The sequence below is a fragment of the Gopherus flavomarginatus genome, chromosome 21, assembly GCF_025201925.1.
Source record: "Gopherus flavomarginatus isolate rGopFla2 chromosome 21, rGopFla2.mat.asm, whole genome shotgun sequence".
NCBI classification, from domain to species: domain Eukaryota; kingdom Metazoa; phylum Chordata; order Testudines; family Testudinidae; genus Gopherus; species Gopherus flavomarginatus.
The window spans coordinates 16,689,111-16,715,587 of record NC_066637.1 but is presented as its reverse complement, the minus strand read 5'-3'; the positions used below and the strand labels follow the sequence as shown (position 1 = coordinate 16,715,587).

Here is a 26,477-nt window from a genome sequence, read left to right as displayed (position 1 = left end):
ACTGTGCTCTGCAGAGCTTCCACACCCACTGCTGCCAGCTCTAGTTCACTGGGAACGTGGGTTATTGCAATAGGCACCGTGTAGATAAGACCATGGCAGCGTGAAGGCCATGGGAAGGTTTTAAGAGCAGCCACCGTAAGCTGACCAATGAGAGGAAGCCTGGGAGAGCAGTATTTGATTTTGCTGGTTTGCTTGATCAAATGGGATCAGCCCACGGGAAAGGCTTGGCGTCTTCAGGCAGGTTCCAAGCTTCGCTATACTAGGCCCATCTGGGCCAATGTACCGTGTATAACACTGCATTGTGTGCCCCAGTTACTGCAGGATAGCGAGTTAGATGGCTGCAGCCCCAGTGCCAATACAGGGGTCCTTCTGTCTACCACAGCAGCACGTGGTGCTCACCTTGTTTACGTGGGGCTGGAATGTGGGCGAAGGTGTCAGGGTCCCGTGGCTCTTACTCCTTGGAGTAGCTGCCGGAGATGAGTTAAGCTCAGTTTAGCTTGTCGTATGAATTCCGGCGTCTCCGACGGGGGAATTCCGGCGTCTCCGACGGGGGAATTCCGGCGTCTCCGACGGGGGAATCCCGGGGATTACATCACTCAGAGCTCTGCAGACTTCAGTGTTGACGCTGCATACAAGCCCAAATCTTGGTGGAGAACTCGAACCCGCAGTCTTCTGGCCCAGATGCGAGTGTTCTCAGCTGACCACAATTACTTGGTCCATTGCAAGGAAGTGGGAACGCCCCTGTACCGCCATCCCATGTGTGGGGTGTGACAGTCCCAGTGCCCCTCTTATTCTGTGTTTGATGGCGGTAACCTCCTTGCAGGTTGAAATGAAAGCTCTGGGTTTCAGGATGGACTTTCTGAATGCAAATACCTCGGGAGGGGGGTGGGGAAGGGGAGGAGACAGGTTTGCAAGCTGTGAGCCTCTGGCAGCCTGCAGCGAGCTGGTGAAGTCATGTGCTGCTGGCTTCTCCTCAGCTCTAGGTGCTAAGTAAAGAGATGCTGGATCTGACTCTCTCCTGTCTGTCTTGTTATTTGTGCATGCGCCAAGTTTTCCAAGTCGATGGTGCTGGATGTGTACAGCGATTATGTGAATAATTTCACCAACGCCATGTCTGTGATCAAGAAGGCCTGTCTCACCAAGCCCGTGTTCTTGGAGTTCCTCAAGGTCAGTGGAAGAGTCAGGAAAGGATGCACCTGTCACCGCCTGGCAGTTGGGGCTGCATGGGGCTCTGCTTGCGACAGGGGTATCATAAAGGTTGATGTTTCCAGGAACAAGCAGAGGATGCAGATGGAGAGAAGATGCGTTTCAAACTACTCGGTGAATCACTTAGCAAAGGTCACCGGTACCCAGGACTTTCTACCTGTCCAGTGGCTTCCCGGAGCAGTAAAGGATTTTCCCGCTCTGCATCACATCTGCACTGTCTGATGCCTCTCTATACAAAGGGTTGGGTTTCCAGACCCATGTGGTGGTCTTCGCCTGCACAGTATCTGCTCTGCTTGTCCTGGTGGCTGCTCTTCTCTGAGGCTGTGGTTGCACTGAATGATGCTGGCTTGTAGCCGCTATCCCCTGGCCCCATCCTTTACCCTTGCAGAATACCCACGTCCTCCTTTCTCGCTGGGCTTGGATTCCCACCCCAAAATGAAACTGGGGGCACCATCAGTTGAGTGCCACCCGCCTGATCTCTGAGTTCAGGACCAATGCCAACATGGTGCAGAGTCACTGACCGTCCTTTCAAATCCTACCATATTGGTACCCTCCCCATCTCTTAATGCTGGCATCCTTCCCTCACCAGGCATGTGCCACGAAGACCATCCTCTGCTAATGCTGCATTTGAGTGAAGTTAGGCAGAGAGTGGCTAGCCAGAGCAACAGCCTTGCTGCCAATGAAAACCACTGCAGGAACCCGGGGTCTTGAGTGAAGCTGGGCTCAAAGTGGTGGCGGGAGAGGGTGGGTTAGTTAGTTTTTCCAGTTCTGTGGTATCTCTTCCTGATCTAACCTCAGACAAGAGGGTGCGGTAGGTGAGGGAGGGAGGAATGAAAATGGAATGAGCGAGGGCCGGAGTGGTGAAGAATCCCACCCAGATCCATGGCTTGGGGAGGTGCGTGGCATGGGGGGGGTGGGGGGTGGGGGGAGAGAACAAATGGTGAGGGGTTTCTGCTCTGAGTGATCCTGGTTGAAGTGCAGGTGGTAGAGAGTTGTTCTTATCTCAACAGAAGCGGCAGATGGCAAGCCCTGACCGGGTCACGCTCTACGGGCTGATGGTGAAGCCCATCCAAAGATTCCCTCAGTTCATTTTGCTGCTGCAGGTACCTTAAACTGGAGTCTGCGCTCTTACTGGGTGGTCGGGGGGCAAGGGACGATAGGATGGAGCCACCGGGCAGGGAAGTGGCCGGATCTCAGGGCTGGCAGGATGGGGACAGTCAGTCTGGTGTGTCTGAGTCAGCTGGGATAATTCCACAGGAGTCAGCAAAGTGATGTGGGTTTACATCCGCTGAGTCCCTTTCCCTGAGACCCCACCCCCTGCTCGCTCCTCTCTGCCCCTGAGGCCCCATCACTCACCCTTACATCCGTTAAAAAGTGATGAGGCCTGACCCCCCCTCCTTTTCCGGTGCCTCTGCCCAGGGTTTAGCCTAGGCTGGCCGCTCTCATTGTCTGGATGTGTATGGAAGAGCTCTGTGATGGGTTCCCCCAGGATGCCACGTACAACTGAGGTACCACCGAGCCCGCCTGTACCACCAGCCTGGGCTCCTTTCACAATATATGATGCGGTGATAAGTTACCAAGCTCTCCAAGTTTGCCCTTTCACCAGCGCACACACAGGTAGGGACACACCCAGCTGCGGCTTCAGACATGTGCTGAGATCTGCTCTGCGTGGGAAGGCTCAGCTAGGCACCCCCAATTGCTAAGGCACCCCCCTAAACCCCAATTTTTACTGTCTTGCACTGCACAGGGAACTGTACAGCGTAAGCTCATGAATTTTGCCCCCTCCCTCAACGTGGAGGAAGGTATGTAACAGCTTTCTGCCCCAAGTAGGGTTTCCACCCTGGTTTTAGACCAAACAAAACCAAGTTTATTAACCACAAAACCTCAAACTGAGCTTAACATACTAGACAGGTGGGATCTGAATTAGCAAATTCTCACCCTGAGAGATAAACAGGCTGGCAGATTCTTAAGGCACAAGCTGCCTTGGCTTTCCCAGGTTTTCATACACAGGCTAAAATCCCTCTAACCCGGGACCATCGCTTCTCCCCATTCAGTCCTTGTTCCTCAGGTGTTTCCAAGTGTGTTGTGGGGAGAGTGAGGTACCATCATGATGTCATTTCCCCCCTTTTATATCTTCCCACTTGCTGGAAAGCTCTTTTGCTGTGACCTGGGTCAAACAGTTCCCATTGTGTGGAGCTATCTCTGTTGTGCACAGTTCTGGGGTAATCCTGGTGCTTGTGTGCATTTCCTCAATAAGCCATTAACATTGTTTGGCCTTTTTACAGTGTGCAGAGGCAGTCAAAAAAGCAAACAGGATGTTAGGAATCATAAAACAGGGGATAGAGAATAAGAAGGAGAATAAATTATTGCCCTTATATAAATCCATGAGATGCCCACATCTCGAATACTGTGTACAGATGTGATCTCTTCATCTCAAAAAAGATCTACTGGCACTAGAAAAGGTTCAGAGATGGGCAACTACAATGATTAGGGATTTGGAGAGGGTCCCATATGAGGAGAGATTGAAGAGGCTAGGACTCTTCAGCTTGGAAAAGAGGAGACTAAGGGGGGATATGATAGAGGGCTATAAAGTCATGAGTGATGTGGAGAAAGTGGATAAGGAAAAGTTATTTACTTATTCCCATAATACAAGAACTAGGGGTCACCAAATGAAATTAATGGGCAGCAGGTTTAAAACAAATAAAAGGAAGTTCTTCACACAGTGCACAGTCAACTTGTGGAACTCCTTGCCTGAGGAGGTTGTGAAAGCTAGGACTATAACAGCGTTTAAAAGAGAACTGGATAAATTCATGGAGGTTAAGTCCATTAATGGCTATTAGCCAGGTTGGGTAAGGAATGGTGTCCCTAGCCTCTGTTTGTCAGAGGGTGGAGATGGATGGCAGGAGAGAGATCACTTGATCATCACCTGTTAGGTTCACTCCCTCTGGGGCACCTGGCATTGGCCACTGTCAGTAGACAGGACACTGGGCTAAATGGACCTTTGGTCTGACCCACTACGGCCGTTCTTATGTACCTGAAAGGCTGCTTGTGAGTGTTTGTTTTTTTTTTTTTCAACCTCCCACATAGCCAAACTTTATAACTTCACATATGCCGATAGCACATACAATCCAAGAAGATATTACTGTCTACCAGATCAAGACTCTTAGAATGATCCTTCACAATGCGCACTTTGTACAAATGTATCCTAATTACACGACAGTGGTGAAAATTGGGATGCCAGGGTGTCACAAGTTCCCGCTCACCAGAGGTTCTGTCATCTGGGGCCCTGAGCTCAGCATGGTGGGAGAACGAAACAAATTCAACACCTCTTCCTCCCACATCTTTGTGCCTGGGAAACTTGAAGCTGCCAGGCGAGGGACCTGGGCAGGGCAGCTGAGCGTCCTGGGGCTGCACATTGTGCCTTGGAGGAAGAGTCCGTGATGCGTTGATCACCTTGGCGGCCGCAGAAAGTGTCCCTATGTATACACATATGCATGTTCGTCTTGGGCGACTGCTGCTCCCCTAGTTTCTGTGCAGGCCAGGCCTGTCTAAAATCCAGTTGTTTTTCAGGAGTGCTGCTTGGGGGCGACAGCTGCTCAGCACCTCTGAAAATCTGAGTGCCATGCCATCAGGGGCTCCCTCCGGCCCACAGCTTGGCCTGCCAGGTGCGTGCGTGGGGATGATCTCCCTCCCTGGTGACTTGATTTTCCTCCCTCCCTCTTGCACCCCAGGATATGCTGAAGAACACCCCGAAAGGCCACCCGGATAGGCTGTCGCTCCAGCTCGCCCTCACCGAGCTGGAGACGCTGGCGGAGAAACTCAATGAGCAGAAGCGAGTGGCCGACCAGATGGCCGAGATCCAGCAGCTGACCAGGAGCGTCAGTGACCGCAGCAGCCTTAACAAGGTGGGGGCTTGAGCTCCTGAGCGATGGGCAGGGCTCAGCGTCTCTGGTCGGGAAATTCCCCTACCCGGCTCTGCCCACTAGATGACAGTGTGTGTATGTGAAAAGCTTAGAAATCCCCACCCCTACCCCAGCTGTAGTCTAGGATGGCTGGAAAGGGTAGTTCTCTCCTCTCCGCAAAGGTTTGTTCAGAATCCATTTCTGGCTGGGCACAAAACTCTCCCTAGTTTAGGAATCTACCCGCTCGGGCTCTAGCCAGGTGTGTGCAGCTACTTGCTAACAGCATCTTTGCTGGGGCTGGGCAGGGAGGCACTGGTCCGGGGAGGTCAAAACTAGATATCACAATGGTCCCTGTGAATCTGCTTTGCCCATTCGGATGGGATAATGGAGAGGGAAAGCCTGGACTGAATATCTGAGGCCCCCGGAGCGGATTCTGCCTACGACCGTGGTGTGGAGAAGACAATCTACTAGGTTGGGTTGTGGCTGATGTGTGTCCCTTGGTCAGAAGAATTCCCAGTTTTTTTCTCTGGTGATCCATGGTGCTGTCCTCCGGCTTACAGTGCTAGGACCAAAACGTCTTCCATCCTGGATCCTCCTCCTCCCTTCACCCAACATCCTTCCTGCGGTCGCCTGCTGAAGTCGCTCGCTGTTTGTGTTTCACCCCCATACACCTGCCCTCTGCGATGGAACTGTTAGTGCCACGCTAAGTCTCCGTGCGGCAGGTGCGAGCCCAGGAGCTTCAGAAGCATCCTGGAGAGGGGTAGGATGCATCAGTGAGTGCTCTGCAGACTCCACCACCCCTTTGTCCTCTGTTCTAATGGCCCCGCTTGCTGGCTTTCATGCTACCCTTGGCAAGTTGGATGTGGCTTTGTCCTTTATCTGCTCAGCCCTGCTTCTCAGCCTTGGCAAGGTAGCCAGGATGATGGTGTGGCCAGCCTGTGACATCTAGCCCTGAGTGTTGGCTCTTGAACAGATCTCTGGAGCCTGGATGGTGTTGTCTGAGCAGGACTCATACTCAAATCCCTCGGATTTGACTGCGCTCTCCTGCTCCGGAGCTGAACTCTGCAGCTTGGGCTCATCTCCGTTTAAAATCCATCTCAAACTTCCTGGGCTGGCTGGCTTCTGCCTGGCTGTCTGCAAGGGGGCTTCTGCCAGGAAGCCTGGGCACAGTAATGAGGCAGTCTGCTTGGGCATGCTCCCTGTCAAAGGAAGGGATGGAGGCTGTGTCTTATTCAAAGTGAAAGCTCTGATTTGAGAGCACCTTGAACGCATCAAGACCTGGGGATGGGTTTTCCGTGGCTTCTGATAAACTCTCCCTTTTCGGGCGGCTGTTACCGGCTCACCCAGACGGTCCAGCCCAACCACGGCTCCGTAGCCAGCTGTGTGAGCCCTTGAGCTGCTCCGGTACCCGGCCTTGCCATTTCAGGTGCTGCTGGGCATTGAATGAGAGGCAGGGGCAGTGCACTGGTGCCCGGCACAGAGGTTCATCTGAGCCACCTAAGTGCAGTGACAGCCCAGCTAGGCTGGGCGGCAGTTCAGAGTGCAAAGCGGGGGAGAATTTGAGCTAAGTATGAGTGTGGAGAGAGAGCCCCCTGTCTCCCCCAGCTAAGCACCCTCCTCCTCCCCAATAGATTGGACTCTGTGTTGGGGGTGGAGGGCAAGTGGAAGATCTCATGGAGAGGGCAGGTTGCCAGCACCTAGCTCATCTGCTGGGCCATGGGGGCGCCGCAGGGAGCGCCCCATCTCCTTGGCCAATCTGTGAGTTTCCCCAGCCCGGCAGGTTCCTGTCAGGTGGGGCTTACAATAGATGGGTCAAAGCACCAGGGCAGTCTCTGAGAACAGGCAAGTTACCCTGCTAACTACCTGGTTGGTAACGGGGCTCTTCTACCTACTCCATCAAGGCACAGGCCGGTCCGTGCTGAGGTGACTGCCGATGGCTGCCGCAACCCGCATGGATTGGTGATGTCTGGTCTCTCAGATGGTGGTGTGTGTGTGTGTGTGTGTGTACGACTCTTGGCCAGGCTAACTGGTATCCAGACACTGCGTTATTTCTCAGAGTCTCTGGTTTACACGAACTCAAAGAGCATTGGGTGGAAATCCCCCGCCCCACCCTCGACGTTTACGCCTTGAGAGGAGAGAGACTGAAAGTCAGCGAGATTTCGAAATAGCCAGAGCAAGGCATTTGCAGAACAGCATGTGCCCGGGCAGTGCTGGGGCTGAGCAGGGCCCAATCTGCTCCACGGAGGAAACGAAAGCAAAGGAACTCACTCTGCAAAGCGGGGGACTTTCGGGCTCTGAGACTTGCCGCTGCAGGTTTTAAAACGTAGCATAGACGTACCCTCAGTCATTGACACTGTCCACCTTTCCTCCCTGCAGCTGGGCTCAGAGACTTCGGGGCCGAGGAACAAAGTTCTGAAGTGGCCCCTGAGCCTGGTTCTGTTGGGTTGTAGCTCAGCGTGCTGTTGCTGTTGTGCTGTGGAGTCCTATTGGATACATCTCTGTACAGGAGCAAATAGTTACCGTAATGAATCCGTTAGGGCTGCTCTCTCTACTTTGTGCACCGGGCCCACTCAGAACTGCATGGCAGAAGTCTGATCCTCCTGCTCTGAAAGCCCAGGCCCCTGAGCTAAAGGAGAAACCCCAATAGCTGTTAGCAATATAGGGCGTATGACACAGAGCGGAGCAGTTCTGATTCCATTCAGCAGGGGGCAGTGGTGCGTATGCACGTGATTAGCTAGGTTGTTCCCCTCTCTTCTGCTTTCCTAATAAAGGACCTCTTTGCTCTTTTTCCTCTGCAGCTTCTGAATTCAGGACAGCACCAGCTGCTGCTTTGCGAGACCCTGACGGAGACGGTTTATGGGGACCGTGGCCAGCTGATTAAATCGAAGGAGCGCAAGGTGTTCCTGCTGAACGACATGCTGGTGTGCGCCAACATCAACTTCAAGTACGTTGGCAGCGTTCATTTCCTCCGGGAGCCCGTCATAAATGTTGTCCCCGCAGCCCTGGAGGAATCCGCAGGGATACAGTATCGAGGCTCCACGCAAGGAAACACAACTTAAAAAAAAAATGCAGGCTGACCTTTATAAAGTGCCGCCTCTGTTTTGCCTCCAGGAAAACCGCTGGCAGCTCTGCTGGGATTTGGCATTTTTCTTTGCAGTCGTTCTGGCAAGTTTGAGTCAAATGGATCCCTGGTGTAATCCCATTGGCTTTGACAGAATTATACCAGTGATAAATTATGGGCCATTTGACTTTAAAATATGCCTTTTGATTGCACTTTCCCAGCACTGGCAAGTTACCCAAGAGCTGCTGCAGGAAAGCTCCATTATGTGGCTATAAACGTGTAGGTGTTAGAACCAGTGAAGATGGCTCAGTAAATTGCCAGTCGCTGCTGCAGTTAGCTGCAGCAAACTGGGACCACCTCCAGCCCTGCAGTGTCTGCCTGCAGTTTTGCCATGCAAGCTTGTCGATCCCTGGGCCCCCGTCAATCATAATTTGCATCCTAATCTCATTTTACCCATCGTTGTTACAGCCTCTGAGTCGAGCTCCTCGGGTTAAGAGAATGTGGTGACGTTGAAGCTCTATAGGGGCATAATAATCGACCGGAGTAAAGATTTAAGGCTAAAACTTTTCAGTGTGGATGTTTGAAGTTAGGCGCTTAAAGACGACATTGGTCCGCTCTGCTCAGCACTGGTGAGGCCTCTGTTTTGGCCCCCACAAAGAAGTTAATGTGTTAGAGATGGGGTGGCCACGCTGAGCCTGAGTAGGAGCCAGAATTTGCCAATGTACATTGCCAAAGAGCCACAGTAATACGTCAGAAGCTGCTCCCTCCCCACACCTCCCGCCACCGTCAGCCCTGCCGATCAGCACCTTCCCCTTCCTCCTCGCACCTCCCAATCAGCTGTTTTGTGGCATGCAGGAGGCTCTGGGGTGGGGGAGGAGCGAGGCTTGGGGGAGGGGATGGAAAGGGGTGGAGTGGGGGCAGGGCCTGGGGCAGAGCCAGGGGTTGAGCAGTGAGCCCCCTCCTCCCCCCACCAGGCACATTGGAAAGTTGGCACCTGTAGCTTCAGCCCCGGAGTCTGTTTCTGTACAAGGAGCTGCATATTAACTTCTGAAGAGCCCACGTGCGGCTCTCATATTAGAGAGAGACCAGAGGAGAGCAACGAAAAGGTTTAGCGAACATGACGTGGGAGGAAAGGTGAAAAGAATTGGACATGTTTAGCCTTGAGAGAAGAAGACTGAAGGGGAAACATGATAACAACCCTTTACTGTTGTCAACGGAACAGTGATCAGTTGTTCTCATTGTCTACTGAGGGTAGCACAAGAAATCATCGGCTTATTTTATTATTATTTTTTGCAGCAAGGGAGATTCAGGTTCGATATTGGGAAAGTACTTTGCAACTCTCAGGAGAGTTAAGCACTGGAAGAGGTTACCTAGGGAGGCTAGGGGATCCCCATCACTGGAGGTTTTTAAGAACAGGTTGGGCAAACCCCTGTCCCGGATGGTCTAGATTTACTTAGCTCTGCCTTAGCGCAAGGGGAAGGACTCCCAGCCCTAATCTTCTATCATTCTACAAGTAGCCTGATTTCCAAAGGTGCTGAGTGCCCCTTTGCAGCTGCCTGAATGTGCATTTCCACACCTGAATCAGAATACTTTGCCCTAAGGGATTTGCCTAAGAATTCAGATGGTGTCAGAACCAGGATTTGAACTCAGGACTTCCTGCTTTCCAGAACTACTAGATCAGGTCTCTCTCTTCAGAGCAGAGGGTAGAAAATAGTAGCTGCAACACCCAGGGAAGGGAGAGAAGCGGAGAACTTGCATGCAATTATGGTAGTGACCTTTGTTAATCTTCTCTCTTTCCAGGCCTGTGAGTACAAGGTAGGCTTAGCACGTGGTCTGGTCTGTTTGCCTCATGTGATGGGGGTGCAGATTATGGTGGAAGGTGTTAACATGCTGGTGCAGGGTGTGGAATGCAAGTTTTGAAGCAAGGGAGAGGGAGCTGCGCTTGCAAATGTTTCTGCTTTTTTCTGGTCTAGAGGTGTTCTCCGAGCATGACCTGACTGTTCCCTCTTGGTGCTGCAGGGTTCTGGCTTGGCTGGGGATGGGGAAGTTGGTGGAGTGTAAGGATACCTTTTTTTTCAGGGAATAACAGATTCTTCCCTCTCTGCAGGGGCCAGCTGGAAATCAGCAGCCTCGTCCCTTTGGGCCCCAAGTATGTCGTGAAATGGAACACTGCCCTCCCCCAGGTGCAGGTGGTGGAAGTTGGGCAGGAGAACAGCACCTACGACAAAGACAACGTGGTCATCCAGAACGCGGGAGCCAAAAAACACGTATCGTCCAGCCAGTCGTCCAGTGAGTATCCACTCGGCGGTGGGGCTATGGCACACCAGCTTAGTGTGCTCAGTCGTCTTCTAGTCAGCGGTTGCTTCGCGGAGGATAAGAGTCTACTACTGTTGCCAGCCAATGGAGTTACTCCCACAGCTCCAGTGGCAGAGCCCTGTTTTTAGTGCTCAAGGTTCAAATGGGCGAGGTGGGAGGAGAAGAGAGTAGGGGATAGGAGGGGGAGCAAGGGGATCTGCAGAGACTCAGTGGTGCAGCCAGCTCCTGGCTGGGAAGGGGACGTCCCAGCAGTTCCTATCTGATCCCTGGCCCAATCCTGGACCCCACAGGCTGCTCCAGCCCCTCTGGGTCCCATCTTCATGTCAGCCCCCCAGGTGTGTGCCAGCGTTCATGGGGGCAGAGCCCCAGCAATATTTCCATTGTGAGATCGTTAGTGCAGTTTTGTCACCCCCCAGGTTCACTCCAGTGGTGGCAGTGGATGATTAGGGCTTTGCTGTGCAAGCTGGGTCAATCTGGGAATTTTACTGGGATGTGCCGTTGGGTTGGGCCATGGTGATGTGGTAGAGCATGGTGCCACCTTCAGATCGCTGACTGGTCTACCAGTGACTTCAGATCAGTGACTGAACTCAGCAGCGTCTGCTCTAGCCAGTGCCCCCTGCGTGATGGAAGGGGAAGAATTGGGTCTTTCCTGAACCCAGAGACCTGGTCCCTGCCTTGGTATTTGTTAGACTGAGGTTGCCTGAGCCCATGACTCCTCAGTCACATGAGGGCTAACACGGGAATGACTCCACGCCTGTTGCTGGCTGGGTCTCTGCAGCGATGTTTTGCTGATGACTAACAAATGTTGCCTGTGCCTCTTGTTTTGGTTTGGTGCCTAGAGGGGACTTCCTCTGTGGGCAGTGTTGAAACCGAAGATGTAGCAAGCAATAAACACGTGCTGGGAGTTGCTTGTATGGGACCAGAAACCGGAGCCCTTTGCTTGGGTTCCTGGATGTGTCTCATTATATCCCTGCCCGTGGTGGTGCTTGACCCGTCTCAGCTCTACCCTCTCCAGCCCCCTCGTGCCTGTTCTTTTACAGTCGGGACTATCAGGTGGAAATATTGTCTTTGAACTTGTTTCGGGGCCAATTTTTTATACCCCAAGGAGCAGCCTTTGTGCTGCATTATGGCGGGGCGACGACCAGCAGGAGGCGCCATGCCGGGGAGTTGTCCTGGGAGTTAGCTCTTCACCAGCTCCGGAGCGCCCTCTGTTGGCCAGTGTCTTGCCTGCCGCTGGCCCTCGTGTCCCTCCCACATCCCGGTAGCCCGTTACATCGAGCTTCTGCCCCCAGCAGCAACCCACTGTTTGAGTCTCCTCTCCCAGGGGAACTCCCAACCCTCTATCCCCACCTTGCCTCAGTGGCTACTGCCAGTCCCCATCTAGCCCCTGCTCACTGAGGTGGACTGTAGTCTATAAACCACTCAACATTGGCAAGGGGGGTTAGGACCTGTTGCCTTTGCCTGTCTCTGGGCTGCCCTCCTGCAGCCCCAGTTCCTTTTGGCCTTTTTAGCAAGGCCTGCAGCTTGGGGAGTTACCAGGCTGGAGCTCCCCAGCTCCCTCTGCCCTTCCCCAGCACTGCTCCACCCTGGGTACCCTTCTCAGCTACCAGGCAACCAGGTCCTTCTCTCTCTAAAGCTAGAGAGAGTGTGTGTCTCAGTCTCTGGCCCTCAGCCCTCTTATAGGGCCAACTGGGCCCTGATTGCACTGGCTACAGCTGTGGCTGTTTTCCCCATCAGCCCAGCTTTCCCAGTTGCAGCCCTCTCCAGGGCTGCTTTACCCCCTCTGGGCAGGAGCGAGGTGCTCACCCCTCTACATGCCTCACTCGCCATTAGCTGTTGGAACGACTGACCTTGAGACTTGGTGGATTCTCCATCACATGGGGTCTTTAAATTGAGACTTGAGGTTGTTCTGAAAGATGTTCCCTAGGTCAACCGTAATCTGAGCCCGATGCAGGGATTATCGGGGGAGACTCCGGCCTGCACTGTGCAGGAGTCAGGCGCAACGTGCCTCAGGTGGCACGTGACCAGGAATAATCACCGAGTTTGGTCCACTGGTTGGATCATTCGCTCCCCCAGCTTGGCCCGGGGACTGACTGGGAGTGTGGCATGAATGCCGAGCCGTGCCCCACCCCAGAGTCAGGCTAGATCATCGCAATGATGGTTCCTTCTGGCCTTAAAATCCATGGGGTGTCTGAAAGGCAGCCCCACACTTAGGACATTGCTGCCCTATGAGCTTGGCTGCCGAGAAGACCCAGAGTGGTGATGGCAAATTCCCGCTCTGAGCACAAGTGAATTTTGGCACTTGGGAAAGTGGGGCTGGGTAGCACCGGCAGAGTCTGCGCAAGCTTTCCCCGTGCGGCTATGCTAACGTACTCCAGTCCTGAACTCTAGCGCCCGCTGCTCTTCTGTTCCTGGGCAGTCTGCCAGTTGTACGCCGGGCGAATGCGAACTTGCTTCCCCCTGAGACCCGAGCTGGGATTTGAAACCAAGTCTTCCAAAGTGGAAGGTCAGCTGAGAAACCCACTAAGCCCCTCTCTGCCTGCTAATGCATTGTTTTCCTCCCAAGATAAGGTGTACCTGGGCCCTCCACGGCTCTTCCAGGAGCTCCAAGATTTGCAGAAGGATTTGGCTGTGGTGGAGCAGATAACCCTGCTCATCAGCACCCTCCATGGCACCTACCAGGTAATGGCCAGGCAGTTCCCCTTCACAGTCAGTGTCAGCTCTCTCTCTCCAAGCTGATTCCTGCCAGCAGATCTCCGGTCAGTTGGGAATAGGATTTATTAAAGAAATGGAGCTATTTCCCCTGTGATCAGCAAGCCACAAGCTGGTTTGTGACTTGGACATAACCAAGGCTGGGGAAAGTCATTGCAGTCTGGAAATCAGACCCCAAGTTAGTGGTCTAAATGACAAAGAACATAACCTTGGAGCAGGGCAGAAAATGGCACTGAATGAGATTTTTGTTGCTATCTTACTTCTAAAGCAACTGTACCTCCTCCCTAGCCACAGTCCTACGTACGCCTCCTCAGCACCTACATCCAACATTGCTATGCTGGCTCTTTAGTTGGGGAGGCAGGCAGATCCTTGCTCTGTGGTTATCCTACTGCGGATGGCCATTGGCTTCCCCAGGAACCTCCAGACATACCAACTTTCTGGTGGACTTGGTTCTCCACCCTTGGTGGCATGGGTGCCTGTGCTAGTCCAGGGCCCCGCTCTTTGCTCTTGCTGGGTGAGTCTTTGGGTGCAATTTGATAGTAACTCCTGGACTCTTGTCTGGCCGTCTCTGCCACGCTCTGATACCTGCATCTCAGGGGTTTCCTTTTCTCTCTTGCTTCCAGAATCTGAACATGACTGTGGCCCAGGATTGGTGTCTGGCCCTGCAGAGGATGATGAGAGTGAAGGAGGAGGAGATCCACTCTGCCAACAAGTGCCGCCTTCGCCTCCTGCTTCCAGGGAAGACGGACAAGTAAGTCTGCTCTTAGATCCCATGGGTGGGGCGTTTCCTGCTGCATCCCTCTGAGCACGGAGACAGAAGTGGAGGGCAAAGTCAACCTCCAGGAGATTGGCCCGTTCTAACCAATCTCCTGGTAGACCTGTGCAGAATTGTATGCTACAGCATGTTCCAATGCTTTGATCAGCCCCAGTGTACGTGTCTCAGGTAACGGAAGCCTATGCCAGAGTGTAATAAGGTCTCCCTTATACCTAGTGCCCTGTACACATCTGTGGGCCTGGGCAGCTTGAGTCTTGTCTTGTCCTGGCCTGGCTGGGACGTACCAGAACAAACACCTGGTTCAATGCCAGTACTTTGGAGGAAGGTGTAACCCCCCTCCCAGCCCCCAGTTAATTTGGGTGAGGTGGAAGGAGGAACATCCTCAACAGAGCACCCCACACTGGGATTATGCCCTGATTTTGAGGAGACACTAAGATTCATGGTGGATCCTGAGTTGGTGGAAATCAGCATACTGTGGTGCTGCACTGCTTTACACCAGGTGAGGATCTGGCCCAATACGTTTCTGATGAATCTTGGTTCCCTTTACCCTCCCTCCCCTCGTGGATCCTCTTGTATCTAGTCCGGAGAGAAGGGTGACTGGCTGAGACCATTGCAGCAATTATTGGTCCCCTCCATTCTTGCTGAGATGGAGTTCCTCAGTCTAACAGCTTGGGCTCTGCCAGGTCAGGGCATAACCTGTAAAGCCTCTCAAGGCCCTGTGCTCTGCAGGGCATGGGGGTCATGGCCAAAGAACTAGCAGCTGCCTCAGCTGGTCAGTGCTGGCAACTCCCAGCTGTGACTCCTGGGCGAAACGCAGGCCACGTCTGGTGACTTACCACGAAAGTGACTCCAGTAGCTGCAAAGAGAACTCCTGTGAACGTAGTAACTGAAACCACAACAGGATGATCTCCTTGTCTCCGTAATGTCATATGTAAACTCCCGGCCTGCCTGCTGCATGGTCAGTGCATTTCCAGCCCTACCCTTTTAGCTGTGGCCCCTGTGTGCCCTATTAAACAGCTACTGCCCATCTCTGCAGGGGTGGTTGCACTTCTGTGGTGGGTGAAGTGCACTTTGGCACAGAAGATAGCTAAGCAAGGGCTGGGGTGGTACTAGGAACCTAGGTTCATCAATGACTTTCAGTCAGACTCAGAATGGAGCTAAGTTCTGGCCTCTGTCATCCTCCTGCTGCAGGTCTGGCCGTCCCATCAGCTTCATGGTGGTCTTCATCACCCCAAACCCACTCAGCAAGATCTCCTGGGTGAACCGCCTGCACTTGGCAAAGATAGGACTGCGTGAGTAACCCTGTTTGCATGGGCAGGGCAGCCCTCTGAATGCAAATGAAGGGGCAGGGCAGGGAGGGTTGTCGATGTCTGTGTTCCTTTTGATAGGTCAGGAAAAATAAGCATCAAAGCTCCTTGCCCAGCACATGGCATTGTGGGAACGTGCCAAGCACAGGTCTGAACTTGGGAGCGTTGAAGCCCTGCAGAGCTGCAAAGAGCTTGACTAGGAAAAGCCTTTAGTGCCTCCCTGTCACGCAAGAGTCTCCAGAGCAGAGTGTTGGATGCCCCTTTTCCAAGTCAAATTGGGATTTAGCAATGGGCCAAATCAGTCCTGTGTGTTGCTCCATTAAGATCAAGGGATCCGGCTTGCCGCTGCTGTGTGCACTCGCCCCGCGTGCAGTGCTCCCATGCTGATTTGCTCGTGGTTCACGCTCGCTTTGCACTGCCGCAAATGAGTGTGCAAACTGCAGGGTAATGAACCATGGTCAGGGTGGGCTTGGCTCATGAAGTCTGGCTTGGTTTGTAGACATCAGATGTAGGGCTCGAAAGAGGTCTCTTATCGGGGTGACTTCCTGTTGCCTTTGATGCCTTGGAAGCTTATTCCTTCATTGTTCTTACTGCTGCTTCATCAGGGATTAATTAAAAGGCATCACTGATTTTCTTGCCTGCAGATGTTTGGTTCTGCTGCATAGCAGGCAGTCTAATACCAGGGCTATTTCATCAGGGATGTTTGTTTTAATGGAAGCTGTGCGGTCTTTCATCATGGGGCTCCCCCTTGCTGAGTAGTGATTAAGACCCAAGTGTTAGCAACTGTTGCAGTCTCTCTGCTGCAGGAGGCACTAGGCTGGCTGAGAAGTGGCAGTGATGGTGGAGAACTTCTTGGGAGATTGCTGATTTTTTTTTTTCCCCCTGCTAGCAGTGTCAGCAATGAGAGATGGATGCAATGGGCAATTTTCTCTGACTCATGCCTCTATGCTTTTAAGAACCTGCTTTTATAAGCCCTGTTTTCCTGGGCATTGTGTTGTGCAAGTGCTTACCAGAAACTGGAAAGCAGGTTTGGGTAGCCAGAAAACACCGTAAAATTACAAATCTAGAATGCACAGAACTTCCATAGAGGAACTGCTTAAGGCAGGGTGCCAGTTCCGATTTCAGTGCAGAGGAGGCAGCTTGCAGCAGTGGCCCTGAGGATGCTTAGGCCTCTGGAAGCTAAGGATAAAATGTTGGTTTTCTTTTCTTTTTCTTCTTTTCTTTTTTTTTTTTAAAGTCAGTCTATTTTGGGAGCATTTGTGGTTTCATGTAGGTTTCTTACAAGGAAATGACCAGCACAGCACAAACAGGCAATTACCTGTAACAAGTTCCCAATGTTAAACAATTTGTCCAAATGAAAATTAACGTTCTAGCTGTTTTTGGCAACCTTTCCGGTGAAACTTACCAGTGTACAGAAAATGAACCGTCCTGGATAGTAGCCTGAAATACTCTCATAGTCAGAGTTTTCTATATGCCAGCCTCTCATGAGATGGGCCGGTAGTTTCAGCAATTCGTTGAGGCCTTGATTCAGGAAAGCACCTAAGCGCATTTTTGACTTCAGCATGTGTTTGAGATCTGCTGGCAGTGCTAAGGTTAAAATATGTGCTTAAGTACCTGTCCCAAATAGGGATGCAGGGCGTTCCCAATTGGAAGAGGGTCAAAGCAGGGGCCAGTGACTTTTCCTTTGCTCCCCAGGGCTTAGGAAAGACTCGAAAACCAACATTTTAAACTGCATTCATACTGGGCCAATAGTATTCTGGCCTAGACGTGTTTTTTTTTTTTGTTTTTTTTTGTTTTTTTTTTCAAACTGAGGCTTGGGGGAAAATTGTGTAACTGCCATTTAGAATTACAGCTTGTGAGTGGTGGTAGTGGAAAGAGAGTTTGGGATCGAGGTGGCTCCAAGATATCTGCCCTCTGTGTGTAGAGTGAAGGGGAAGGATAGTTAAGGATATAAAACAAGGAGTATTTTTACCAAGGGGGAGGGCTCGTGTTTGAAGCACCACATAGCAGGAATCTCTTTCTCTGCTAGCCAACTTGTTTAGTCAAGACAGGCAGGTACGAGGAGAACAGACTCACCAGGTGTTAAGTTGACAGCGCGCCGTTCTGTTTGGAAATGGTGTCCATGGCTGATGCTAGCAGCGTAAAGGCTAAAACTAATTAGCAGGTCAAAAAAACACCACACCAAATCGCTCTATGCACCTGGGGAACCATCCCTCTGTGCGCACAGTCCCCAGCACTATACCTCCCGGCCAGCCGGCACGTACAGGAGCACCATCCCTCTGCATGCACACAATCCCACACCCCAGGGCACCATCCCTCTGCATGTACATGCCCCTTCCAAGTTCCCTGAGCACCATCTCTTCCCCTCCTCCAGTAACCCCTGGGGTACCATCTGTCTGCACACTGACAGCCCCCTGGCGCCATCCTGAGCATGCACACTCCCCCAATCCCAGCCCTCAGGGCATCATCCCTCTCCGCATGCACCCTGGGGCACCACCCCTCTGTCCATCCCCCATGGATTTGTTGGGCTCAGCGCAGCAGTTCAGCGCTTGTACATTAGTGCGGCCAGCCCCGGCAGACAGGTTATGCAGAGGGGTCCCAGTCCCTGTCCCCCGGCACATTGCAAGACACCTGGCTCTGCTTGGCAGGAGGGGTGGGTCTTGGGACGCCCCTTGCTCTGTTCTCCTGTCTGGTGTGAAGTGCAGAGAGGGGAGGGGGCACGACTGCCCACCCCTATTTAAATGGCGCCCCGGCTCAAATGTAGCTAAACCAGAGTTCAAGTAACCAAACCCGCAGATGTCCCCTGAAAGCAGCATGTTCCGGGAGATGGAACACACTCAGCGGTGTCATATGGCAGGCCTCAGTCTGGCCTCTTCCCTGGGTCTCTAAAACCAGAATTGGTAGGTGGAATTCTCGACTGTTTCGAGCTATGTAATTCGATTTACTTACCTCTGTATCCCCAGGGCGTGCGTGCATGCGTGTGTGTGTGTGTGTGTGTGTGTGTGGAATGTCCATCCAGTCTCTGATCGGAGGTCTTAGGAGGGGGACAATTGTGGATCGCGCCTCAGGGAGGTTGGCATATCTCTTTTACAGGGCAACACTTCCTGTGCTGTTTGGAGGGGAGTGGGGAGACTCTCTAGGCCTCTACCATGGCTGGTGTCCACACGAAAGCAAGCCTGGCCATGCTTGAGAGAGAACCAGGAGGGAGGAACGCAGCCCCTGTTGCTCCAAGCAGCTATTGGTCAACGCTGAGCGTTCACACTCTGCATGGAAGAAAACCAGCCGGGGGCTCAGATGAAATTACAGCTCTTAGGAGACCCTTGCAGTGGGCTTCATGGCTGGATGCTTTGAGTGCCTTCACCTGTCTTTCCCTGACACCTGCTCTGTCCCCCTTGCTCCTTTCTATAGAGAGGACTATAGTTTTACTCCTCCCTTTTGGGGGGGATCACAGCCAGCCAGCCCTGCCTGTTTTTTTTCCATCCCTCTCAAATGCTGAGCTATAGCTTTGGACGCCACCTTGTGTTTACACAAACGAGATGATCACAGCGATCTATGAAGCACGTGGAACTGGGTACTGTTGAAGATAAGAGATTGCTCTAGAAGATGGACCCCAGCCTGGTGCAATGTGGCAGATCCTGTGTTCCTAAGTAGAAGGAACAGAACTGATTGCAGGTTTCATCTTGAGTGGCTTCAGGTCACGCTTTGGGCTTCAGAGCCCTGAGCCAGTGGCGTGGCTACATCTGTTTCTTCCCAGGCTGCACCTGGCTCTCCCATTGACCTTCAGGGCAAGACACGTTTGTGTGCAGCATTTGATTAAGGCTCTTTGTTTTGCATTTAATTTTCTTGTAATTAAAGCACCTGGCAGCCGCAACCATCAGCACCCTTGAAATGAGTGAAATAAATAACTCCAGCTACTACTGCCTGGGGGCTTTCTTGAGTTGTGTTGGCTCTGAATGATGAGGAAATGGGCCAGCACTTGGAGACTGCCTGGTTCTTATTGCAATACTGCAGGATTCTGCTGTTTGTCACTTCTCCAAGCTTCCTTGTTCGGCCAACACGGCCTGGAACGGATCTATGTGCATGCAGCCTTAATGCCTCCCGAGCTCATGGCTAACAGGTACGGCTGGACTCTTGGACAGAGATTTCCTAGTGTTGCCACCTTCTGGCCAACCTTGAGAATCCTGAGTATAGAACTGTTGCCCAACCGCCCTTCTCCTGCCTGAGTTGTATTTCTGACTACCTGGCACTATGTGGTGCCATCCTTGGAAAGGCTCTGGTGGGGTCTGTTCTGCAGATGATTCCGTGCAAAGAGGAGAAGGATGAGGTAAAAACAGTGACAGGCTTTCCAAAGAGCTTAGGGTTGATTTCCAAGTGCTTGGCATCTGCCATCGAGACCAGATTTTTCATGGAGTGCTGTACTTAGCAGCTTCTGTCGCGAACGATGCTGAGCGCCGATGAAAATCTGGACTCTTGTTTTGGTGCTTTTATAGAAGCTGAGTTCTTCTGAAAGTGCATGATCTTAGGGGACCAAGGATGGAAGCTTGTGGGTTGGAACCTGGCCCTTTTTCAGAGGGCAGCAAAGGTGCCTTAGGTACTGTAGGTATGACGTACCCATGTGGATGGTGACCCCATATATAGAAGCCTCAAGGCGGATAGCTTTTAACCACCAAAAAGGCCACAAAGTTTTAACCAGAGGTAGATGATGTGCTCTGACTAAGGAGACGTCTGGTCTGAAAAACTGGGGGATGATGAGATCAGGGAATGTTGGTTCAGTGTCTGAGTGATCAGGGCTAGAACTTCCTGGATGGTTTCATTAAATAGTACCATGTGTGAAACCATGGTGCAGATGCAGAAACTGCTGATCTTCCACATAGTCTTAGCAAAAATCTGTGCCGTGCCCCATTGGACTCAGCCTATAACTTATGTCACTGGCAGCAGAAAGATCCCATTGCGATGGCCAAGATTTTTAACATTGACTAGTGGTTTGGGGTACCTAGTCTGAGATGTCTTAGAGGGCCTTGATCCTCACAGAGTGGGTGCAAATTAAGGGGTCTTAATTAGAGAGCCCCAGAACCAAGGCACCCAAATTCACCAGTCGCTTTTGGAAAGCCGCATCTGATCCCTAAGGTGGTATGTGCCACGAAGGGCAGCTTCAAATCTTCCCTTGTTTTGTAAATGGAGCACATCCCCTAGGGAAGTTTATTATGGGTGTCTGTGTAACCCTGGAATGTCATTGGTAGCATTGCTTTTCAGAGCACAGTCACCCTCTGATCTCTTCATTAAACGGGAGAAAGAAAGCAGGTAGATGATTCTGGGCGGCCGCAGCTCCCCTGCGCTTTCAAGTCCCCCGGCGGCAGAGAGTTCTCTGGTGACACTTGCGTCCTTCTTATCTGTGTTTCTGTTTAACTCCACCAGCCACTGCAAAAAAAAAAAAAAAAAAAAGTTTAATGGAAGAAAAATTCATTTGAAATCTTCTTTGAATGCCTGGATTCCCCCAGGCTGGAAGGAGTTTTGATTCTCTTGTTTTTAACAGTTTGTTTTTTATCTGGGATGCCTGCGGGGAAATCCTGTAACCACCAGTTAGGAATAAAAACGCATTAAAGCTTCATGTGAAGAAATGTTTTGTTATTTCATTTCCTTTTATTTTATTTTTTCTGCTGCTGCTTGGGCCTGGCTGTCTCTGCTCCGTGCTGCAGTCAGGACTCAGTGCGTGAGTGAAGGTAAATAAGCAGAAAGAACTGCTCTTAGTCCTTGGAAATGCCAGCCCCCGGTTCCACCCGTTGGGTTCCTTGGGAGCAGACGAGCTGTATGCATTTTAATCACCGTTGAGTTTCATCCTAAAGCCCAAAGCCAATGTTTGTCAACCTTTTTGATACCAGGGACCGGCTTGCTGCCTTCCTAAAGTGTTGGGAAGATCTCAAGGACGACAGACCAATTGTTGAGGAACGCTGATCTAAGCAGTCTAGTCAGCTGAGAGATGCTAGATTCTAGCTCATCCCAGCTGATCTGTGGTATGTCTGTGTCTACACAGCAAAAGCCTTGAATCCAGCTTGCGTGGGTAATCATAGCAGTGACGATAGCCCAGCCAGCCAGATGAGGGTGCACCCAGGGTGCGCTCCGGGCTCACGCTATCCATCCTGTTCTGTGTTCGCTGCTAGTCACATTCAAATTAGCACAGGTAGACCTAGCCCCTGCACAGCTTCTGCTGTGTAGATGTCCCTGTAAAGGGAACCTTTCCCCTGTGGTGTCTGTCTCAAGGAGTTTTGTGCTGACACCCATCTCCGTCCTATAGGATGATCAATGAAGCATTCAATAGCATAACCCTTAGTCAGCCCAGTGGAGTAGTGAGTGTCCTGCTTCCAATGCGGAGTTGGATAACTGAGCGTAATGGGATGGAATTGAGAAAAGGAAAACTCCGGCTGGAATATTGGGCCTTCTGGCTGCCTTTCTTCCCCCTATTTCTTGCGTCGGTTAGAACTGACTGGGCAGGAGGAAGAGGAAGGCCCAGCAGGCTTATCACCCTGGTGGGACTTCCCATGCGTGAAATCAGACTGCAAAGACCTGCGGGGATGGTGGTGGGACCTCTCTCAGCCCAGTCTGGGGATGGTCCCTACGGTATGCTAGGGCGTGGTGGCCCGTCTGTATCCCATTGGGTACCTCCCTAGACTCTGAACAGCTTCTCTGTGCCTGGCTGAGTTCTGCGAGGGCTGCATCTCAGCTGCTTTTCTGGTTACACCCAGTCACTAGCCAGGGGCTAGTGTGGCTACTCGGGGATTCAAGGAGAGCCTGCATGTTAACCCAGAGCAGGGAAGTTCTTAGCGTAAAAGAATGTTCCTCCACGGCGGGGAGGTATACAGCTCTCAGCTAGGGTTTAAGTGGCCCGATTAAAGCCTTGTTAATGATCTTTCTTCCGTCAGTTACTCTATCCTGCTTTATTGATCTGAGCTGGAAAGTAAGCTGCAAGAAATAAAGCCTCACTGAGAGGTGCTCCTAAACCAGGAGCTTTGGCTGCTGGGAAGGATCCAGGTCAGAGCCATAACAAGGAATTTTTGTGCCCAAGGCAAGGGCCGGCTCCTGGGTCTTCGGTGGCAATTTGGCAGCGGGTCCCTGAGTCCCTCTTGGAGGGAAGGACCTGTCGCCAAATTGCTGCCGAAGAATGAACGAAGCGGTGGTGGCAATTCGGCGACAGGTCCTTCCCTCTGAGAGGAACTTGGGGACCTGCCGCAGAAGCAGCGGCGGAGATAGAGCTGCTGCCACCGAAGCACCGCTGATCGCGGTAGGGCTGCGCCCTTCTGCTTTGCGTGCCCTAGGCAAGTGCGTCACTCACCTCGCCCTTGTTATGGTGCAGATCCAGGTCCAAGTGAGGCTTCCGCATACATGTTCAGTGTAGCCTGATACCGAGGTCCAGAAGCCATCTCCAGGAAGTGGGGGTCTGAGCAGAGAGCGACTGTGAACCGAGTGCAGAAGGCTTTAGTCTGATGGCAAGAGCTGGGGGCCAGTAAGAGTCTGTTTCATGTTTGGCTCACACCCTCTCTCATGGGTGCAAGCTGGGAGTATCTCCACTGGCCCGAACAGAGTTGGGGTCAGCCATGCACAGGAGAGAATATTGGGGTCAGTGGGGCTTGCGGAGATCACAGCGGGCACAAGACGTTCCTTGGCTTTGCTTGGGTTCCGTCTGGTCCTGTTATAAAGGAGGCTGGGCCTGATTCACAGGGTGGCAGCGCAAAGGGGTGGAGTTATGCTAAATAACTTAACATGTCTTAGAGCTGGGGTGGGCAAGAGGGTCGAACTCCAACCCAGGGAAAACAAAGCTAAACCCAGGGGAAGCTGCCCTGGCCGCACGATGGATTCAGTGGTAGAACAGATACCCAATGGAAACGCGAGGAGGGAATCCCCATCATTTGGCACGGTTAAAAACTAGGCTGGGCAAACCCTAAACAGGGTGCATTAGGGCACTGTCCTTTTAGTCAGGGAAAGGGCAGGCTGTTACCCGCTTTGTCCCTTTTCTGGATTCCGTGGATATGTCTGCACTGCGGTGAGATGCCAACGGCTGGCCTGTGCCAGCCAACTCCTCCCCGTGGTTCTCGGGCTAAGGGGCTGTTGAACTGCAGTGTAGATGCTCTGCCTTGGGCTGGAGCCCAAGCTCTGGGGCCCTCCCACTTTGCAGGGTCCTAAAGCCCAGGCCTGATGTCTACACTGCAATTAAACAGCTCCTTTGCCGGGAGCCAAGCTAACTTCAGTCTAACGAGAGTGGCTAAAAATAGCAGTGTCGATGTGCTGGCCTGGACCCCAGCGCTGGCTTGCAATGAGGGTGCACCCAGGGTTGTGGGTGGGCTGGTGCAGCCCACACCAAATTAGTGTCACCCTGTCTGCATGGCTATTTAGCCAGGCTAGCTAGATTAACACTTGCTCAGGTATGTCTGCCTGAGCTGCAGGTACACTTCTGGCTGCAGTGTGACCTACCCCAACCCTCCATCCCCTGTGCATTAAAGGTGAGATGAAGGTGCCTGGTCTTCTGGCCGCAGGTGGAAAAGGAAGGATCTGTTCTGGGAGCGATAGGGTGGCTGGAAGGATCTGTTCTTCAGAGAATGTCCTAGGAGTCATTCAGATGAACGAGCCCGTTAGCTCGTTGGGTCAGCTGAGGAGCTCTTGTTGACTTTGCTCCTTGTGGTGGAGGAGGAGCATTGCTGGCAGAAGTTTCTCTAGTTGTAGAAGTTCCTCTGTCTTGTCCATCAGAGACTAGTCTCCTGCAGCAATTAGGGCAACTTCCCCCCCTAAGGTACATAGGGGTTCAGGAATGTGTGGGTGCAGCTACTATCCATGGTTGGCTAGGCAGACCAGTGTTCCAGGCCAGGGCGTCTGGGCAAGGCACATACATGGGAATGGCCATCTAGAAAACGACTAAATAAGATGCATGAAGTGCGCGGTCGCCATGGAAGGAGCTGCTTTACTCAAGGGTGAGACTCTTCCCTGGAGCCCTGCGTTCCCCACCTCGTTCTGAGCCATGTATGATGATCTTGCAAATATAATCTGTCCCCACCCTGGCTCACTGTTGAAACAGTTGTGGGGCGGGGACAGAAGAGGCTGCTTGGAGAAAAGTAGGAAATAAAAGTGGAGAAACCATGTTGTGAGAAATGTGTGATGTTAGCTCATAGCTTCTAGTGTGTCCTTGGCTATAAATGATCCTGGGTCAGCACCCTTGAAAGTTGGACTATTGATGGTAATATCATGGCTACTGATTGCTGCTCCTCTCTGTGAATGGGCTGCACTATTTGGTTAATCACTGGACTGGGACTTAGATCTGGGTTCTCGTCCCAGATCTACTACTTGGGCATGTCACTCAGACACCTGAGCCTTCGTTCCACGTCCGTGATATCGGGCAGATGCTAGCACAGGGGCACTGTAAGGATAAATACGTTGCTTTGCAAGGTGTTCTTGTGCTGGAGGTCTTGTAACTACTTCAGCGGGATCTGCAGTCCCCCACCTGGAGGGCAGGGAGCACTTTAAAACCCAGCTCCCAGTGGTGTGGCTCGGGTCTGTTCGTAGTTCTTTGCTGAATGGGGACGTTTTTTTTCCTCGAAGAAGCAGGGCTTGAAACCTTTTTTCCTGGCACGATGGGCAAAGACCTCCTCTAGAGCTTACAAACAGCTGGGGCTCTGATCCTCTCGGCTCTGCGTGTTTGGAGGCATTCGGGGAGTGTTGGGTGGGAGGGAACGGTCTATGTGAAGATCTGCAAAGCTGTTAACTTCCCCTGCCTCTGCTTGCCACAGGGGAGGAGAACCAGCCTGGATGGCGGTGTCCTGACGAAGACAAGAAAAGCAAAGCTCCCTTCTGGTGTCCCATTCTGGCGTGCCGCATACCTGCCTTCTCCTCCAATGCCCTCGACCTGCAGGTAAGAACCCAGCGTCACCCTTTCTCTTCTCCTCTCCCCCAGGCTCTTTGGATGCCGATGAGAGCAGATGTGGGGTGGGCTGTTAGACTGCCCCACGTTAATGCATTGCCCTGGCTCTGTCTTTCTGGTGCCTTTCTTTGCTGCTTGTAAGGGACATAGGGACAGGTGCCCCGGTCAGGGCTGCTAAGTATGAGACTGAGGGTTTTCATGTCACTCTCAGAGATGCTAACGGGAAAAGGCGAAGGCGGGTTTCTTGGTCTCAGAGGATTGAACGCCCCTACTGTGGGACTAGTCCCCGGTGGTAGAATTGGGGCGAGTCCTTGTGTGGCTTTTGTGGCTAGATGCTAGCAAAAGGGGGGATGGCGGCTCAGGGAAGTGAAGGGAATCCATGGAACTGGACTGCGGGCCAGTGGAAATTCTAGGTGCTGGGTCGATGCTGGCTCACCTGTCACAGGTATTTTGGTCAGCTGGCTTAGAAGTGCCTAGGAACCCCAGTCATGGGCCAGGGCCCCCGCTGTGCGGTATGAGCACAGAACCAAAAGCCAGTCGCTGCCCCGGTGAGCTGGTAGACTAAGTAAACGGTACAACCTTGGCATGGTGTGATACAAGCCTGGTGACCTCCCAAATTGGCAACGTGTGGATAGCAGCAGTCCCACTGTGAGTTAAGACTCGGTGGTACGGCACCGGACTGGCCGTCAGAGATCCTGGCTTTGTCACTAACTCACTGAATGACTTTCGGCAAGAGACTTAATCTCTCTGTGCTCTGTTCCTAGCGTGGGGACACCAGCACTTCATTCCTGCTCCATCTGTCTGGTCTTTTTCCACTGTGATTTCCTCAGGACAGGGACCAACTGTCCATAGACACCACCTGGCGCAATGGGCCCCTCATCTCAGTTGGGGCCTCTCAGCACAACCAAGATGACAGGCGGCCAAGTTTGCCTATCCATGGGGATACCGTAGCAGGATGCTACAAACAACCCACGTTAAGTGGGTGGATGCAGCGTTTCGGAAAACAAGCCAGTGAAAACCACTTGAAAGCTCCCGGTAGTTCTTGCGCACAGAAACCAATGCAGTGCCGGGATTGAACCACCACTGCAGCTCTTGCCTGGTGACCTGCTTTCTTCCGGGGCTGTCCTGGGAGCTCAAGGTGTAATCTACCGGCCGGCCGTTCCTTGTAGCATGCTGCTTTCCTACTGACAAAACCTGCTTGGTCTTGGCTGCCTTGGCGCACTCTTTACAACACCCCGTCGCTGCTTCTCTCCTGACGGCTGTGTGGGGTGGGAGGGCTTGAGGGTTCGCTGCAAAA

At 52.4% G+C, this 26,477-nt stretch overlaps 1 protein-coding gene across 7 annotated transcripts in view; it reads left to right on the top strand.

Moving 5' to 3' along the window:
• ARHGEF10L (Rho guanine nucleotide exchange factor 10 like) overlaps positions 1-26,477 on the top strand; it is a 162,728-nt gene that overhangs the window by 85,733 nt on the left and 50,518 nt on the right. For all 7 annotated transcript variants that reach the window (XM_050931312.1, XM_050931309.1, XM_050931313.1 and 4 more), the window contains 9 exons: positions 1,051-1,167; positions 2,217-2,309; positions 4,938-5,111; positions 7,907-8,052; positions 10,277-10,458; positions 13,052-13,167; positions 13,821-13,948; positions 15,164-15,264; positions 25,050-25,171. In XM_050931312.1, coding sequence (XP_050787269.1) covers positions 1,051-1,167; positions 2,217-2,309; positions 4,938-5,111; positions 7,907-8,052; positions 10,277-10,458; positions 13,052-13,167; positions 13,821-13,948; positions 15,164-15,264; positions 25,050-25,171 — 1,179 coding nt within the window. The remainder of the gene's footprint in view (positions 1-1,050; positions 1,168-2,216; positions 2,310-4,937; positions 5,112-7,906; positions 8,053-10,276; positions 10,459-13,051; positions 13,168-13,820; positions 13,949-15,163; positions 15,265-25,049; positions 25,172-26,477) is intronic.